General features: G+C 35.5%; 3 protein-coding genes across 4 annotated transcripts; 1 reads left to right on the top strand and 2 right to left on the bottom strand.

Annotated features, from left to right (window-relative positions):
* Nucleotides 1-298: 298 nt before the first annotated feature.
* On the bottom strand, nucleotides 299-8,612 carry LOC142979915 (uncharacterized). Of its 2 annotated transcripts, none has more exons than XM_076125144.1 (7): nucleotides 7,121-8,612; nucleotides 6,566-6,729; nucleotides 4,897-5,058; nucleotides 4,644-4,729; nucleotides 4,054-4,211; nucleotides 3,505-3,783; nucleotides 299-3,379 (listed from the first exon to the last, which is right to left on the bottom strand). In XM_076125144.1, exons 1-7 carry the CDS (start codon nucleotides 8,382-8,384, stop codon nucleotides 3,186-3,188), a joined length of 2,307 nt encoding a protein of 768 aa, XP_075981259.1. In that variant the 5' UTR covers nucleotides 8,385-8,612; the 3' UTR covers nucleotides 299-3,185. The 2 variants fall into 2 exon arrangements, with proteins under 2 accessions (XP_075981259.1, XP_075981260.1); XM_076125145.1 differs by having other exon boundaries at nucleotides 6,566-6,726.
* A 721-nt stretch (nucleotides 8,613-9,333) lies between these two features.
* Nucleotides 9,334-15,095, top strand: Rab2 (RAS oncogene family member Rab2). Its single transcript, XM_076125420.1, has 6 exons — nucleotides 9,334-9,539; nucleotides 10,579-10,738; nucleotides 12,461-12,616; nucleotides 13,048-13,228; nucleotides 13,529-13,688; nucleotides 13,783-15,095. Exons 1-5 carry the CDS (start codon nucleotides 9,494-9,496, stop codon nucleotides 13,628-13,630), a joined length of 645 nt encoding a protein of 214 aa, XP_075981535.1. The 5' UTR covers nucleotides 9,334-9,493; the 3' UTR covers nucleotides 13,631-13,688; nucleotides 13,783-15,095.
* A 94-nt stretch (nucleotides 15,096-15,189) lies between these two features.
* LOC142980110 (uncharacterized) lies at nucleotides 15,190-17,023 on the bottom strand. Its single transcript, XM_076125419.1, has 5 exons — nucleotides 16,844-17,023; nucleotides 16,545-16,753; nucleotides 16,129-16,341; nucleotides 15,701-15,855; nucleotides 15,190-15,471 (listed from the first exon to the last, which is right to left on the bottom strand). Exons 1-5 carry the CDS (start codon nucleotides 16,932-16,934, stop codon nucleotides 15,210-15,212), a joined length of 930 nt encoding a protein of 309 aa, XP_075981534.1. The 5' UTR covers nucleotides 16,935-17,023; the 3' UTR covers nucleotides 15,190-15,209.
* Between the last annotated feature and the right edge of the window lie 47 nt (nucleotides 17,024-17,070).

The following is a 17,070-nucleotide window of genomic DNA, read 5'->3' as shown; positions in this document are numbered from 1 at the left end:
TTAATATAATCAACAAATTCGAAATTTCGTTTGTTCCTTTAACAATTATATCGGTTATAAAATTTCGGTCGAGGTATACCTAAATAAATTAATATTTTGGACAACTCACACAAGGTATAAGAATATAAAGTATGCTTATCCGAAACTGCCTACTCCGTGTCAAAATAAAATTAAGAAAAGACAAGAAAAGGAACACCTTCAATATTTTACGAAATTTCTTTTTCACGAACATAGGAGGCCCTCAGACCTGTGCTTAACACTTTTACATCGAGCCGTTAAAAAGAATAAAAGTCAAATATGGGTTCTATCATAGTATATTCCAAAAATATAATGTTATACATGACATTGCTTTTATATAATCGAGTACAGAGGGCAGTGATACTGGCCCGTTATAAACAGCAGTACTTAAAGTAAAATGCTATTTTCAACTAATCCACTTCTGCAAAACTATAGTACACTTATTATCATAATATAATGAACGGAACGAGATGTTACAACACTGTGAAAATGAAGCAGGATGGCTGTCGTAAATACTGAACAACTTATTTTAAAATTTGGTCTTCGAATAATTATTAATAACTTTATAAATTAAAGGTTAAAATAAAGTATTGTCGATGTTATTATGGTAGGTATCATACTCTTTTAAAACTATAAAATACTAAAGCAGGGAAATTTAAGTTTAAAGTTGTCATCAATATTGTAACATCTCGTGTCACAAAACTTATCAACAGCAAATATACCGAATAATGGAATACAGAACTTAGCGTTAGCGTCAGTGCAATAATGTTCACAAAAGTAGGTATATTTTTGTGTTGAAATGACTACAAGGCGTCTACTAGAAAAATAAGAAACACAAAACTTAATATGTTCAACAGTTATGTATACGAAATTACAGTGAATTTTTGGAATATAATGTTGTATACTGACAAATTACAAGTCTATCTAGTCCTGGAGCCCAGAGTGATTAACAAGAGCCTTAGGTTCATTATGTGTTCAAGCATGGCTGATTCGGGTTTTAGCTTAGGTGACGCTAACCTGTGCGCGGCAACTACTTAAGTACCGTAGTTATTACAATCGCAGTAAATAACGTCTAAGAACCAATAGAGAAGTCAAATGCGACCAGCGCCTCATTCAGCTTACTCGTTAACACTAACATGCTTTATTATTATTACTATTCATAACAAGACATATTACCTTTTGTATTTCCCACTTAAATAGCAAACTAAAGTACGTGCTAATATAATTTTGACTAGTAAGCACCAATTGACTAATAATATTTCATACCTTACAAAATTTATTTACAATCTTAAATGGCTAATAAAATTTAGCCAATCACACAGCTTCAGTTACACATAAACCTTTAGATGCTAAATAGATAACTATTAAATTATGATACAGTTAAAATATCAAATAAATGTTTGAGCGACATCCAATTGTAAGTCCACACTTAGCTTAAAATCAGCCGCAAATTCTGGTCCAAAATCGGCGGCTGAAAGTAGGCCACAATGTCAACCGTGTCTTAGATGCATCAATACAAAAAAATATACAGAAAAGTAAAGAAGTCGTTAGTCAGGAAGGACAACAAATAAAACATATCATATTTGTGCACTTTGTTTCGTAATGTGATCATGCCATTCGGTAATAACATAGTTTTATATCAGGCTTAAATAACAAACGGTAGCAACGTATTTATGTATAATGGTATGTAGTGTAGGAAATGTTAAATATGATAAATCTTAATTCACGAGGCAGTACGTACAATTATTGCTTTACTGTTATATTATTACACAAATGTTTACTGTAGATAAATGTAACATGAATTGTAATATTATCCTGATTAGATATCACACCATCAATTTCTATTTATTCTAATAAAAAGTGACCGCGAGATATTACAACTAAGTGCTTGTTCACGTTGGAACTCGCGGGCGCGGTGGCGGTCGCGAGCGCGGGGACGTGGCGATTTGTGTTCACGTTGGCCGCCAGGCGGGCGTTTGGCTCAAACTGGCTCAAACTGGTTGAACTTACTTGACGTCGCGAGTGAATCGCGCCCGCCACCGCTAGTTCGACGTGAACACACACGAACATCTTCACGCGTTTGATATTGGCGCGAGCGCGCCACGCGGGCCGCGCGCGACGCCGCTAGCTCGCCCGCGACTTAGACCGCGCGAACGGTTTGTACGTGAACACTTCGGTACATCGCCATATGTTTGATATTTCGCGACCGCGCCCGCCACCGCGCCCGCGAGTCAACGTGAATGAGCACTAAGAAGGTTTAAACTGTCTATTAATTTTAAAATTATTTTATTTTCATATCCATTTACATAAAAATACATGATGCAGGTATCAAGTTGTACAACTTGACAAAGCGGTTAATAACATGAATACTATAGACAATATTGCCAGATCAAAATATTTCTATAATATTTTTTTAATTCGGTGGTCCTCGTAATTTATTCTATGATGTGTTACGACGAATGCGATTTGCCAATGTTTATACTACGAACATCTACATTTTCTGATCCCAAGTGCAATAAACTCGATTCGAATTAAGTTTTAAGAAATAATTTTGTTACGCGTCAAAAATATCTGTTCTTACCGCGTTTATATTAAACGTTACGTAACGTATATTCGTTAACATACTAACGTAGACATACTGCTCACGATGCGTGTGCACATTACACGGTTATTTATTAATTCGAAATGAGGTGGATCGAACATCGACCACATTCAAATTTAGTTACACACATAGAAGGATAAATGAAAGTTAACTCCTACATCGTAACATTATCTACACCTAATCGGCGTGCACGAGTCGACATCCAGTACCGAACGAACATCAGTCGAAATGGAATACGATTTCCCATCATCGTAACCGTAACACGGTTACGGAGAAAACGGAACGTCTTTTACGGTAGCGCTACCGATTCAGTCAAATCGATCGATCCTTTTAGCCTACCCGAGAGATATATAAGGAGTATAATAGCTGCATCTTCGCGGAGCGAATCACAAATCCTATAGAGGTTTACACCTCGACGGACACCGCCGACTACGGCGGCTCGAAAGTACTCGTAACGTATCTATTTACATCCGTCACTATAGATTGCTTAAGGCTACAGTCCACGCGGGGAGCCCTCGCGAGACTAACACAACGGGAGCCAGGGGCGCGGCACGGTCTAGGAGGGTCAAGGGTCGGCGGGCGGGCGCAGCACGGGCAGGAGCGGCGCGGCCACGAGGCGGCGGTGCGCCTCCGAGCCCGTGAGCGCGCCCACCGTGACGCCGGCCGCGTACGCCGCCGGGATGCGCACGTGGCGCGTGCGCGTGCCGTAGTCGCCCCAGCCGATCGCGCGCCACTCGCGGATCACGTTCGCTACTTGGCCTGCAATAATTTGCAATATTTGAACATACCACACATATATAAATTGCAGGTATATTCCCTTCTGCCGTTGAATAGTTGAGATCGATCGATAGGCAAAATGTTATCTAAAACAAGCTAAAACTTACCGAGTACATTGAACGTATGGAAGCGTCGATCGGGGACGGCCATCAGAGGCGTAAGATCGGTGTGCGCCGTGAACCTGGATAGCACGTCTCTACTCCGTATCAGTAGCACGGAGGGTGAAGTTAACTGCGGCCATAGAACACCTTCCCGCACACACTCGACGGGGTTACAGAGGTAAATGCCACGAGGTGATACGCCGAATACCATCTGGTGGTGCCACGCGTCTGGGATCTCACCTTCGGAACCAGCCTGTAGGTTCAACGTAAGGATCGGCACACCACCTATAAAACAAAAAAAGAATAAAGCTTACAATTACAGTTTCTTTCTTACTCTTCTTTTGACAGACTTTTGACACTTCTTATTGGAATTTTAATTTCGGTAAAAACTAGGAGCATAATTATTGTTGTAACAGAATAAAAATATACAAATAGTTTTGTCGCCTTTTCATCATCAGTGATCACATCATTTACATCACTAAAAAAAATAGCTAAGTACCGATCACTAAACCAAAATAAAAAAGCGTGGAATTAATGTCCACAACAAATGGGTACCTAATGTGATCCAATCAGCCAGCCAGTGTGAGAGCGAGACGGCACGCTCGGGGTAGGTGGGGAAGAATCGTGCGGTGACCAGTCCGTCTGAAGCGCGGTGTATGCCCGACACCAGGTCGGCTGCCGTACACCCCGCCACCGCACGAGACAGTAGGTACCTGGAACACAAATAAATAGTAAACAGGATAAATTAAAAAGACGATAACAGACCTCATTTAAGTACATCATCAAATCACTAGGTGTGTATATTGCGTAGGATTAGCTCTTATAAACAAATGTGCAATTTATTAGACTTACTTTCAACAAAGACCAAAATATTGAAACAAAGGTAATCGCGCTATATCATAATCAGAAAACGTGGTAAATTCATTAATCATGTAAAGTCATATAAATATCAAGTCTTATGATTTCCATGTTGATGCAATTACACTGACAATAGTCTTATCTCATGTGGTAAAAGTTAAACACATATGGACATTCCAAACATTTAAGAAAACCCCACTGATTGGTATAAACAAACAAACAAAATATATTGTGTAAACCATACAATATATTTTGTTACGCTTAAGCAGTAATATCTTGAAACATACCTGGGTAATGGAGCGTTATTCGCCCGTTGTCGTGTACCAACGGCTGAACTAATCCTTTCTAAATTCACAGGCACTCCTAATGCATTCTGAAATTGGAAAAAAAAATATTTCAGCAGATAATAATCAAGGTCTATTAAAAATGTTATAACCTCCTTGAGATTTTCCTATAGAATTTCTCGGGCACCATCCTTTCTAGCGTAGATCTCTAATAAGAAACCAGTTTTAAAAGCAAGTAGTAATAAGTAATACTAACAAACACATTAACGACGGCGGTGGCCCCGCACGCCGAGGTGGCGATCTGCGTGACTTGCCGCTCGCACGCCTCGGCCTCCGACCAGATCATACTGCGCGGCGGCTCCACACATCCTGCACTACTTGAGCTGCCAGCTGTCGCACTACCACTTGCCGTCCCCGCCTGCAATATACAATATAAAATATATATATCAGCTTAGCCATTTTTCCAAACTATGTTTGCGTCGGTTTCCAGTCTCACCGGATGCAGCTGAATACCAGTATTTTACATGGAGCAACTGCCTATCTGACCTCCCCAACCCAGTTACCTAGGATATAACACGATACTCTTCGGTAAGACTGGTTGTCAGACTTTCAAGCTTCTGATTACCTAACGACATAAGCTTAACGACTGTCATAGATCTTCAAAAATTACAGCCGGGACCCACAATTTAACGTGCCTTCCGAAACACGGAATAGACAATATATTTTTACTATATATACTACCATAATAACACAGGTTAGCAAGTCACAAATTACACTTGCAAACATCACTGATTATCATAAATTAAAATATTACAAGGAAACTTGTATGCCCTATAAACATTCCGCTGTATTGTTGATCTGATATGACAATGACTTGATCCAAGGGTAAGCTAGGACTAGAACGAAAATAGCAGACGTGATATAAGAACTTATATAATTATATAAAACAATCTAATATTCAGATACTATCAGCCCAACCTAAAAAAGCGACGTTCTAAAATAATAAACCAGACTGATGTTTTTGCATGTTTTCCTACTTATTTCTTACATTTGAAGAATAAAAAATATGACTTTTATATAACCTATAGAATGAGTTATGACTCATTTGACACACTTAATATTATTTTAAAGTTTTTGTACAACACATTTTGTAATACTTTTCATGAAATACAATTTGTACCAAAAAATCAATACTAAGTTTAGATTTGATTAAATCTACTTTTTATAGTCAATATTTTAAATAGACCTAAAGCTGTATTACACTCCCAAAAATATGTACCAAGAATTTTATATTTCCATGCAGTACATGACACTCTATCAATCATTCTCTATGTTAGTGTATCCTTGACCCAAATAAGGGAAGCAATTAATATAGGTGTGTGCATTGTTTGATTTATATCAAGAAACAACAGGGGAATCCAATTATGTGACACAAAACAATATAGATATAAGAATAAAGAATTAATAATAGTTTACTACTCTTGTCTATTTATGAAACTGAATCTCCGAACTGTTTCTAAACAATGGCAACCTGTTAATACTATTGTAATTTTATTACATCACTTTTCATACACCAAGCTGTAAAGTGTACGAAGTGTAAAGGAAACCAATGCAGTAGCTCCTTGCCATATCCAAGTATGACACCACAATATTCCAACAAAGATTGAAAATATTCAAAAGTCCTTTAATCTTAAGTCACATTTATTACCTCTTAGTACAAAAAGTCATGAGTCTTTGATTTGACTTTTTCTGAGTAAAAAGAATAACAATCCTATGTGCCAATCCAGGTCTCTGTGTACCAAATTTTAACAAAATACTTTGTCCAAGAGCAAAAATTACACACATACATTCAAAATTATACATTTATAACATCATCAGTACAATAGGAACATTATTATTAGGACATCAAAAATCTAAAATATTACCTTGACTACATTTTGTGCTTCAGCTTCTGATCTGTTCTTATCAGCCATTAGTTTCTTAGCCATGTTCATGTGGTACGAGCTCTGAGACACATTGGCTTGCTCTATTAATGATCCCTGGTTAGCATGATATGCATGAGGCTTCTCTATGTGTTCGTCTTCACCTGCTGTGGGTAAAAAAAATATAACTTTTTTTTTTATTTATTCATATATTTTATCTCATCATATCTGATATGAAATCTCAAACTAGCTTCTTATTCTTATTGCATTTATTTTAAAATTTTACTCATTGCTAACATAATAAGACATACATTGTTCAACCTTGACCCTTTAAGATTCATGAAATCAGCTTTTATTTTTATTTATCAATCAATAATTTCATACATGAGAATAAATTAAATGCTTCAGGAGTATAAAAAGTTTACTTTGATGTTAAAGATAGAAACATCAATCAATATTTCAAAGCACAACAAGTTGTTGTTGTTGACATAATTCAAAGCAAGAAACATCATAAAAGCTGAGATTAATAATATATTTAAAACAAGATATTCTACTCACAGTTTAAATGTCCCCTTGTTGGCCTCATATGTCCACTTTGTAAGCTCATAGGTAAATCAGTTCCTAACGACATAGTCCTCCTGACCAGCAGCTGTTCCCCTCTAGTATTCACATGTGTAATATATGGGCCAAAACTGTAACTACTGCCCTCGGCAGAATCACCCTGATCCATTCCACTGTGATATGAGATTGGCACAGGATGAGAGTAGTAATGGCTTGAGCTCCTTTCACCCTCACTCTTGTGTGATGTTGATGCACTTGTACCACCTATCACTGGGTCATACTGAGCCACCACCTCAGCCACATACTCCGGTGACATTGCTCTTATCATCGCAGGCTCAATCTCCTCAACCATATTCCCAGCAACTTCTAAATCGACATCCGGCTCTGATTCCTCATCTGTATCCACTTCACATGAAGGCCCAGGGTCAAAATCCATTTCTAGGAATTCCATGTCAGGACTTGATGCTCTTGAACCTCCCTCCCTCGCCGGTGCAGCACCCTGCTGTGGCGCTGCATAAGCAGGCAAATTTGGCAGAGGCAACTGATTTTCTAAAGGCAAGCCCATATCTAAACTAAAGAATGAACTTGGTAAATCAGCTAAGTGCTCCCCACCTCTGTATGTATAAATGCACCCATCTTCTGAACCTAATGAATAGTCATCATTCCCAGTGTCACTGGAACTGTCATCGTCTAAGTCAGACCTGTCTAATTTCAAACTAGATGGCCTTTTCCTATTGACTTTAAATGTGTTGTTCTCTGAATTGTCACACACTCTGCCTGAACTACTTGCAGAAGGTGGGTTACCGCCACTACCACCTGCCTTTTCAATGCATTTTTTATGTCTTTGGCATGACTGAACATCTTGATTAGTCTCTGTACCATTGTCAATAATGTTAGTAACAGTTCTGCTGCTACTAGCGACTGCATATGTATGATCAGTGTTTGAGTTGCTCACTTTGTTATTACACATTTGTGATTGACCTGTAGTACTTGAATGTTTGCTTGTTTCATGAGTATTTTCAGTTAAATTGCTACTTTGCGGGGCTGGTTCATTGCAAGGTAATGAATTCATATGATTCTCTCGAGATCTACTCGAAGGAACAAAGCCTGAGCTTTGATTTGAAGTAGATGCAAATATATTTTCTGCGTTTTCCCTTGGCTCGGGCTGTGAAGACGTGCTTCTACGATTACTATTTTTCTCTGCGTCACCATCGAAATTACAAGGATTTCTCGCAGAAGCCGAATCTTTCGAAGATTCCATGATTACAAAAACATCGTAAAAGTCGGCATTGTTCACTTAAGTTTTAAGGTTACCAACGGCTTGTTGATATGATTATAGGCGATAAACAAGGCACTAAACTAAAACCAAACCATATACCAAACTATAACTAAAAGGAAAAGCTGCTACGCGGAATATCTAGGACACAATCTGTAAAAGGAAATAATAACAAACTAATTCGTAATATTCAGATCAAATCCTAATTTGACATTTGACAGCATTGACAGTTGAGGTAAAAGGGTTTTAAAAAAACATGGCATTAAAGTCCTTTTGTATTATCCAACTTGTTGGCTGACAAGTAGAAATTAAAATAAATCAAGGCCCACCGCTAGGCAAACATGAAGGTAAGTAATCACAGACTTAATAAAGTGATTTTATTATGAATTTCTTACAGTTTTAGAGGTAAATGACTTTAATAGGACAATGTAAAAACATATGACTTGAGTTACTGCCTTGAGTTCGAACTTTCAACAATTTGCCTGAGAGGCGTATGACTAAACTTTGGAGCTTTTGATAGGTACTAGATATTATCAGATTTTTTTAACTTTTACCAATTAACGCTTGGATGTAACAACAAATCAATGCACGGAAGACTTTATTTCAATGGTAAAGGAAACCTACCTTTATATTAGAAAATGGCAATACTATTGCCAATTCTTATCAGCGCTTTGTCCATGGTTTTAAGGCTGTGTTTATATGATACCATGTGATGTTGGTTTTGAAATAAATACCAATTAATGTACCATTATCGACGTGAAGTAAATAACATTTAATAAAAAATATATCTTAACGAGAGTTTTTTAAAAATATATAAAAATAAACTGTAAAACATTAAATAAACTAAAAGTAAAAACGAATTACTAAGGGATTTAAGCTCAATTTGACTGTCTGGAATGGCCTTTATATGTTACAGACTATGATTGTCAAATTTTCTTTCATAAATTAAATTTCACAATGACAAATTGATTCAACCAGCTGTAGGATTTCTAAAAATTGCGTCTTAATTGTTACACAAATAAATCGTTCTAATACCTTTGTTTATCATCGTCGTCAATTGTAATTTCCAATAGAAACTAAAAACTCTAAAGAAAATGGCTTACGCCTACTTGTTCAAATACATCATCATCGGCGACACAGGTATTGATTTTATTTCTTGATATTTTATTTATGCTTTTTACATGCATTCTCGTTGTAGTTTTGTACCCTTACAATCGTGAATGTTGATATAAACCCAAACGTTCACTATTATAGGGTGTATTGTTTGATATTTGATTGTTTTGAGTTTTATTATTTGCGATAGTATTACGCCTACGCTGTTTATTACCTACGTCGGTTAGAGTATCTAATGCGCATATCTTCCGATATTTTAACTGTATATACTTTTGTTCCTGTAAATATAGTTAGAAATCAATAGCAATATAAATAAGTACCTACAAATTGTTGTTTTGAATCTATTTCAAGGACTTCCTTTGTTTGTTTTTTAACTCCTAAGTTTCTAATAAAAAAAGAGCTGTAATTTACAACTATATGGACATTGCTCTAGTTTTCTAATTGTAAAAGTAATTGATCCATAATAATTATAGAGATAATGATATGTAAACTGTAATGTTCTCTTTAACATGCAGTGATTAATGTCTTAGATAAGGGTTCATAGCTCTTAACTGTCAGATTGTATAGACATCACCTGTTTCTTTTGTTCTGGTTTGTTTTGTGACCTTTTGTTGAACATTGATCTTTTATTTGTTATTTTAGATGATTATAAGTTGTAATAAATAGATGACACCTGTTCAAAACATGCAAGTTTTTCTTCTTGTTTATGTATAAAGATAGAAGATAGATATTATAATATTTTGTTTCATATGTAGGTACATACTTCTACTAGAACATAGTTCTTAATCTTTAAATATGAAAATATTTTAGCCTGCATTGAGGCTACATTCTATGATAAGTACTACATTCTATCATACATAAAAAACTAGATAGTATCCATTATAACTATGTATATCTAAAAAATATCAATAGTAATAATGGATACTATCTCTAGAAATCAATTTGATTCATATTGTAAAAATTTTATAGAATGATAATATTTACAGAATAGCACATTATCATAGCATATTGTTAACCTTTTTCTAAATTCTGAATGTATTTTACAGAATAATGTTATTGTTCTCAGGTGTAGGCAAATCATGCCTGCTCCTTCAGTTCACGGACAAAAGGTTCCAGCCTGTCCATGATCTCACAATTGGTGTGGAGTTTGGTGCCCGCATGATCACAATTGACGGCAAGCAGATCAAACTTCAGATATGGGACACCGCTGGCCAAGAGGCCTTCAGGTAAGAGCATTATTTTCTCTCTGACACTAAATTCACATGGTCTGCCTATACATTACAAGTGCAAACTTACAATCTTAGCCATTCATTAACTTATAAATAATATGAATAACTCAGATAAAGTATTCAATAGAAAAACATTTGTACTTATGAGTCATAAAATTATCACATTTGCTTACAACAGACATACTGAATCACTATATTAGTTGTTAAACTCAGTTAGGAAACTATTGAGTAATCCCAACAAAAAGTATAAAACAGTAATTCAATTATTTCCGCCAATGACCCAGATCTTGTTTTAGTAAACTTTTATACCATAAAAAAATTGAAACGTCAGTTGGTTTCTGGCTAGATTATTAATCCACATTCATGATTTAAATACATTTTTAGTCAGTTCTTTTACATTTGCTCCCATTGCCTATGGAAGATGGCTTTGCCCAGCAGTGGTATAGAGTGGTATAAAAAAACCAAACTATGTAATTCTGTACTTCAGGAAAACAATTTTTCCTCTTATACTCATAAACCACTTTTTTATTATATGTACAGTTGTCTATACAACTGCAGTTATTCTTGTTGGATCAATAACTTAGGCCCTATATACTCTAACATTTAATCTTAATCAACAGAGAAAAACCCCCCATAAAGCCCAGTCAAATTGCATCATTACAGTGTTATCAACACTTCAGGAAATTCTGAACACATGATATTGGTTATATTATCAGCTGCTAATTTACTATTCATTCGTTTATTAACATTTTTATTGTTTTGATATGACCTTGGCATGCAAAACCCCAGTACTTTGGTCACATAGTAACATAACAATGGAGAATGTTAACAAATTTGGATTATTAGCTCTCCATATTCTCTGTCAAAAATAAAAAATACTAGTGAAAGAATTACTTTGATACGTCAATTAGTTTCCGATTTATAAGCAAAACAAGTTGTAACCGCGCGAGTCGGTGTGACGTCATTGTACATTACGCTAAGTCTGGCTCACATAGTCTTTTTTAATAATATTTACTATTATTACACTTTAAATGTAATAAGCAGACGAAAACACAACAAAATACTGCATAAGCTATTACATCTACGGCTGGAGACTTGATATTAAGCGGGACGCGGCCCGCGCGGCATGGTGTACTATGACGTCACGCTGTTAGCGGGACTCGATATTTTTTGAAACTTTGAATGCTTGTAAAATCAAAACTACTTGGTATTTTTGACTAAAACAAAAACTAGTTTTCATGTACATGTACAGGCTTTACTGAGTCAAAATTTTAAGCGATTTGGCATACCTAGTAACATTCTCCATTGGAATAACAATAATGACTTTGATTTTACTGATACAGTACATCTACATGTTACACAATTTGTTCACTTAGAACTTACTTTTGTTTCTTATTTATAACAAATTCACCACCAGTATTATTACTTCTCTTCATTTGATGTGATCCCTTTAGTTACCAGGCCACTCACATGGCCATAGCTTAACTACGACTTACTATTTCGGAACAATAGCAAATAGAGGTTAAGATTCTAGTGTGTTTCCGCAAGCTTGTAGTAATAAATCCATATGTATGTCACTGGACATGTGGTGTCTAAAAGTTTTAATGTTCAATTTCAATACAAATAAGCTGTACTTCTTTAGATTGTTTATCAAAGTTTATATTTATGTTTAACCTAAGTTTATATTTACTTACCAATATGTTTGGTATGTCATTGCAGATCAATCACCCGGTCGTACTACCGAGGCGCGGCGGGCGCTCTGCTAGTATACGACATCACCAGGCGAGACACATTCAACCACCTCACGACTTGGCTCGAGGACGCGCGTCAGCACTCCAACTCTAACATGGTCATCATGTTGATTGGCAACAAGAGGTGAGAATTGCGTGCTAATTGATGAATAGAACCTCCTATGCAGCTATCATTCCTTATCTATTTCAAAGAAGTAAAGAATACTAATTTCCAGCTAAGAATTATCTGGGGTTGTGAAGTTTTACTTGTTACACAAGCCAATCTAATTTAACAATGATAGAAATAGCGAAACAACTAAGTTTATAAAATCCAAGTGTTAAATGAGTGAATTTTTCTTCTGATAACTGAATTTGTATCAAATATTATTGTTATCAAAACGTATTTACCGACACGACATAGGTCACCGGACTTGAATTCACGACATGTTGGTGTAAAATAAGTTAGTAATCATCTAAAAACATGATAATATGTACAAAAAATACTTTTTATGCAGGTTTACTGTTAGATTTTGACTAAGTGTTGTTGACATAATGCAATGGTGTCTTCAATTTTAGTGATTTAGAATCTCGTCGTGAAGTAAAGAAGGAAGAAGGCGAGGCTTTCGCGCGTGAACATGGCCTAGTGTTCATGGAGACGTCAGCGAAGACCGCTGCCAACGTCGAGGAAGCCTTCATCAACACTGCCAAAGAGATCTATGAAAAAATCCAGGAAGGAGTATTCGATATCAACAACGAGGTACGCTCGCCTTATCTGTAATCGATATTGTATTGTGTAATAACTGTCCCTCAACTAATCAATATTCTGTAGGGTATCGGAACAGTAATCGGCGATGCGTGTCGATATGAGATCTAGTGTGTCCCTCATAAACTTTCAGTTTTAAGTTTAGGTATTATTTCATTTGTAAATCTAATTAAAAGATAATATAAAATTCTGAAACGAATATTGCGTCGTAGTTAGTATAATGATAGAAATAACCCATTGAAATTGTATTTGTGTCTTAAGTTGTTATATTAATTAAAATATGTTGCTGTTAAGGCGAACGGCATCAAGATCGGTCCCCAGCACTCGACGGCGGGCGGCGCGAGTGGCGCGGGAGGCGCGGGCGCGGGCGGCGCGGCAGGCGGTGGCTGCTGTTAGGTACTGCACTGCACACACTGAGGAGCTGGGGTGCTGCCCTTAGGATCGGGCTGATGAGGTTACAACTAATGCCTATATTGTTTTATTGTCAATTACATAAATCATCGTCAATATTTCGTTTCATGTCAATGCCAATCTGTTTTCGGTTGCAGGAGAGGTGCAGCTGTGTGCAACGAAAAATTGGTACGAAAACTTACTGCATGCCGGATTAATAGAATTATTTTATATATGCTACATAAATAGCTTGCGTCTGACTCACCTTATACTTATAATATGCCGTTCAGGCAACTCTTATACTTTGTAGACATATTCAATTACTCTAAAATAACACCTTCAATAGATTTTGAAGGCTAAATCCGATTCGTAAGTATATAAATGCCGACCTTAAGCCGACAGAAAATCTAGAACTCATCTATCTCCCTATTCCTTTTTTGAGATAAATTTTTCGTCCCCTAATATGGTGGCAGTTATAAAATCTAATCTCATGACTATAGGCGTCTAATATGTAATACTATACTATACACATAAGTTTCATAGAGCGAGTATTCAGTGAAAGAAAATGGTTACGTTGAATGGACCAGATGTGAAAATTGCATCGTATGTAATATGTAATACATTATAATAAATAGATCCTTCATGTGATTAAGCTTTTATGTACTTTTGTGTGTATTTAATATGTGTATAGTTTATTTGCAAATGTCATCAAGTTTCACAGATATCTCGTAATCTGGCATTTATTTAAAGATCATAGTATATGTTGTGTATATCTTCATTGTTCATGGATGTCATCGTTTTGACCTAATGTGGTATTTAGACGAGGCTAAAGATAAATATTTGTACTTAGCCCTGTCATTGTATGCGACTGAGTGTTGACACAGTATGCAATTAACATTAACTTGTAACATAATTTTGTAGCCCTGACTACATGTTTAGAGAGGTACATTACATTATATACATACATATTTAGGTTTATATAATTGTATTGGAATATTAGTGAAATGGAAAATATTTTTATTATTTATGTCAACATATTTTATTTAGATTCATCTGTACAAATTGGAAAGTTTTTATCCAGTTAAGTGAGTTAAGTCAAACATGGTTTACGCGTTGTTGTTATTATTTTTGATTCCTTCAAATTATATTGAATAATTTTGGTACCTTCTATACCTTGCATCAAAGAATGAAGACCGACATGTGAGCTGTTTAGATCAAAATACTGAGTATGCTTTTAGGTGGTGGCCTAGTTTAATAGTTTTGCACAAGATAACATTTCCGACGGTTTTGAACTTCGTAAGTGATGAAATTGTAATCTAAAGGAGGACTGCTTGCAAGGTACTGAAAGACATGATTACAAAATAGGTTATTTTTAAGTTTAGCACATTGTAATGATGTAATATTTTATAAGGTTACAATATGCAGACACATTTGTAAGGTGTAATTCATGAGAGTAAATGTTGAAAAACAATATTGGCTTTTTTATTTCTTTATCACACACTCACCTGTATCTAAAAACTGGAGATGTGTTTAAACAATAAAACATACATTAGTAACATACAACTATAATAAACATAACATAATACTACATTGTATCTGATGCACTACTCAGATCTTTGTCAGATGCTATATGAGTGATTTCATTGAGAACTGTGAACACACAGTTGACCATTTCTGGTGTCTTCATTTTGAATACTCCATTGCTTTTCACTTCTGCTCTAGGTAATGTTATTTCACAAAGGTCAAATACAGTGATGTCCAACATTATCATGTAGAATATCTGGTTTTGCAGCATTTGATATGCTAGTGTTACTAAGTCTGATCTCCTTTCTACTTCTTCTTTGATTCTGAAAAACAACATTAATATCAGTATTTTATGGCGTACTATCAGTATTTTATGGTGTACAACTGAGGACAGCACTGGAGTACAACTGGATTATTACATAAATAATTAAATGTGCTGCCAATTTTCTATCTATCTGATAAATTTAATTAACAAATATAAGCAGCTAGAGAGGCATCAAAAGGGCATTTGGACTTGAGAGGCAACAAGATTTAAAGAACTTTTTAACTTACCCATTCCACATGATTTGTATATCTCCAACTTCAAAAGATAAATTGATTTTATCTTTGTGGTCAACTTGAGGTGTCTTGTACATCAAAGTAAACGGGTCTGTACTTCGAGATGAGTCATTCTCAACAAAGTTAAAAGCAAATTGTAATAGTTGTTGCTAAAACAGAACAAAGATTATTAAAGTTCCTATAGCTTAACTCTTAATAAAGTTGTCTATGTTAACAAGAAGATTTTTGGATCTCTTACTCCAAGGAGAAAGGAATATTTTCAAGGACTGTTACAAAGTACAGATGTGATATTATTAAACTTACTTTGAAGCTTTCATTCAAATTTACTTATTTAATATTCGTAACAGTCTACCTCAGCACAAAGTTCCACAGTGATAAACTAGTAGATTATCTAGAACATGTTAAGTTAAAGTTAATTTTACCTGAGTGAAACAAAACTGTTTGATATTACAGTCAAACAGAGTCTGTAGTGTTGCCTTCACAGCTGTGCCTATTCTCTGTTCTCCCCTTTCAAGCATGTATGGTAAGTGTGTGGCATTGTCCAGGCTGATGCTGACCCCCCAAGACAACAGTATGGCGGAGTATGATATCTTACTTTTATTGTTGTTGTCCTGTGTTGATGATAGAACATTTATCTGAAATAAAGTATTGATTCAATTAATCTGTTTTAATAAATCTTTAAGGACTTTCAGATAGGTACTTGATATGAAAGCAAGCTTTGTAATAAAAAGCTGCTTAAAACTACCTTAAGAAGTGAAATGGATATGCAACCAAACAATTACCTACAGTAATAGAACAAAATATGCACTATGTAACTAATGAAAAATCATATACTTACAATTAAGCCACTGGCATCGTCTTCAGAATACTTCAAATTAACTTGTTCTTCAATTTGAACGACATACTTCGTCGAAGAATTAGCAGACACTGCACTTACTAAAGCTTGTCGAACTTTGGAAGCATACTGTTTTAGTTTCACTGTATTATACTGTAAATTGTATAATGGAGACACTTTGTTCAGCCGCCACAGTCCTTCATTGTATATAACTGTAAAATAAGTTCAGTATGTAAAGGAAGGAATAAATAAAATAAAAGTATAGCATATACCAACAGGCCAATATTGTTAGGTTTACGTACCAGCAAGAGGATCACCGCTAACAACATTTTTTGAGCTTGTGTTATTGTCACGTTGCCAAGCAGCTTCAGAGCGATATAAATGCATTGTCATTAATTTATTATTCTATTATTTAAAATGTATTTGAATTGTTTTGAACTTTGAAAACAAAAACTTCGGTTACAAAAATGACACCTGACAAAGACAAGATATTGGTCAATGTTGTCGCTCTATAAATTCTCAGACTAAA

The sequence above is a fragment of the Anticarsia gemmatalis genome, chromosome 17, assembly GCF_050436995.1.
Source record: "Anticarsia gemmatalis isolate Benzon Research Colony breed Stoneville strain chromosome 17, ilAntGemm2 primary, whole genome shotgun sequence".
Lineage (NCBI taxonomy): Eukaryota > Metazoa > Arthropoda > Insecta > Lepidoptera > Erebidae > Anticarsia > Anticarsia gemmatalis.
Note: the sequence above shows the minus strand (reverse complement) of the source record. Positions and strands in the feature narration are given on the sequence as shown.

What these genes read in the sequence shown, in the direction of transcription:
- LOC142980110 (XM_076125419.1), bottom strand. Translation starts at nt 16,934, where the DNA reads ATGACAATGCATTTATATCGCTCTGAAGCTGCTTGGCAACGTGACAAT. An exon ending in TAGCGGTGATCCTCTTGCTG is followed by an intron (nt 16,754 to 16,843) that starts GTACGTAAACCT and finishes CTTATTTTACAG; the next exon opens with TTATATACAATGAAGGACTG. An exon ending in ACGATGCCAGTGGCTTAATT is followed by an intron (nt 16,342 to 16,544) that starts GTAAGTATATGA and finishes ACTTTATTTCAG; the next exon opens with ATAAATGTTCTATCATCAAC.
- LOC142979915 (XM_076125144.1), bottom strand. Translation starts at nt 8,384, where the DNA reads ATGGAATCTTCGAAAGATTCGGCTTCTGCGAGAAATCCTTGTAATTTC. An exon ending in AAGCACAAAATGTAGTCAAG is followed by an intron (nt 5,059 to 6,565) that starts GTAATATTTTAG and finishes TGTATATTGCAG; the next exon opens with GCGGGGACGGCAAGTGGTAG. An exon ending in CCGCCGTCGTTAATGTGTTT is followed by an intron (nt 4,730 to 4,896) that starts GTTAGTATTACT and finishes TTCCAATTTCAG; the next exon opens with AATGCATTAGGAGTGCCTGT.
- Rab2 (XM_076125420.1), top strand. Translation starts at nt 9,494, where the DNA reads ATGGCTTACGCCTACTTGTTCAAATACATCATCATCGGCGACACAG. An exon ending in CATCATCATCGGCGACACAG is followed by an intron (nt 9,540 to 10,578) that starts GTATTGATTTTA and finishes TATTGTTCTCAG; the next exon opens with GTGTAGGCAAATCATGCCTG. An exon ending in ATGTTGATTGGCAACAAGAG is followed by an intron (nt 12,617 to 13,047) that starts GTGAGAATTGCG and finishes CTTCAATTTTAG; the next exon opens with TGATTTAGAATCTCGTCGTG.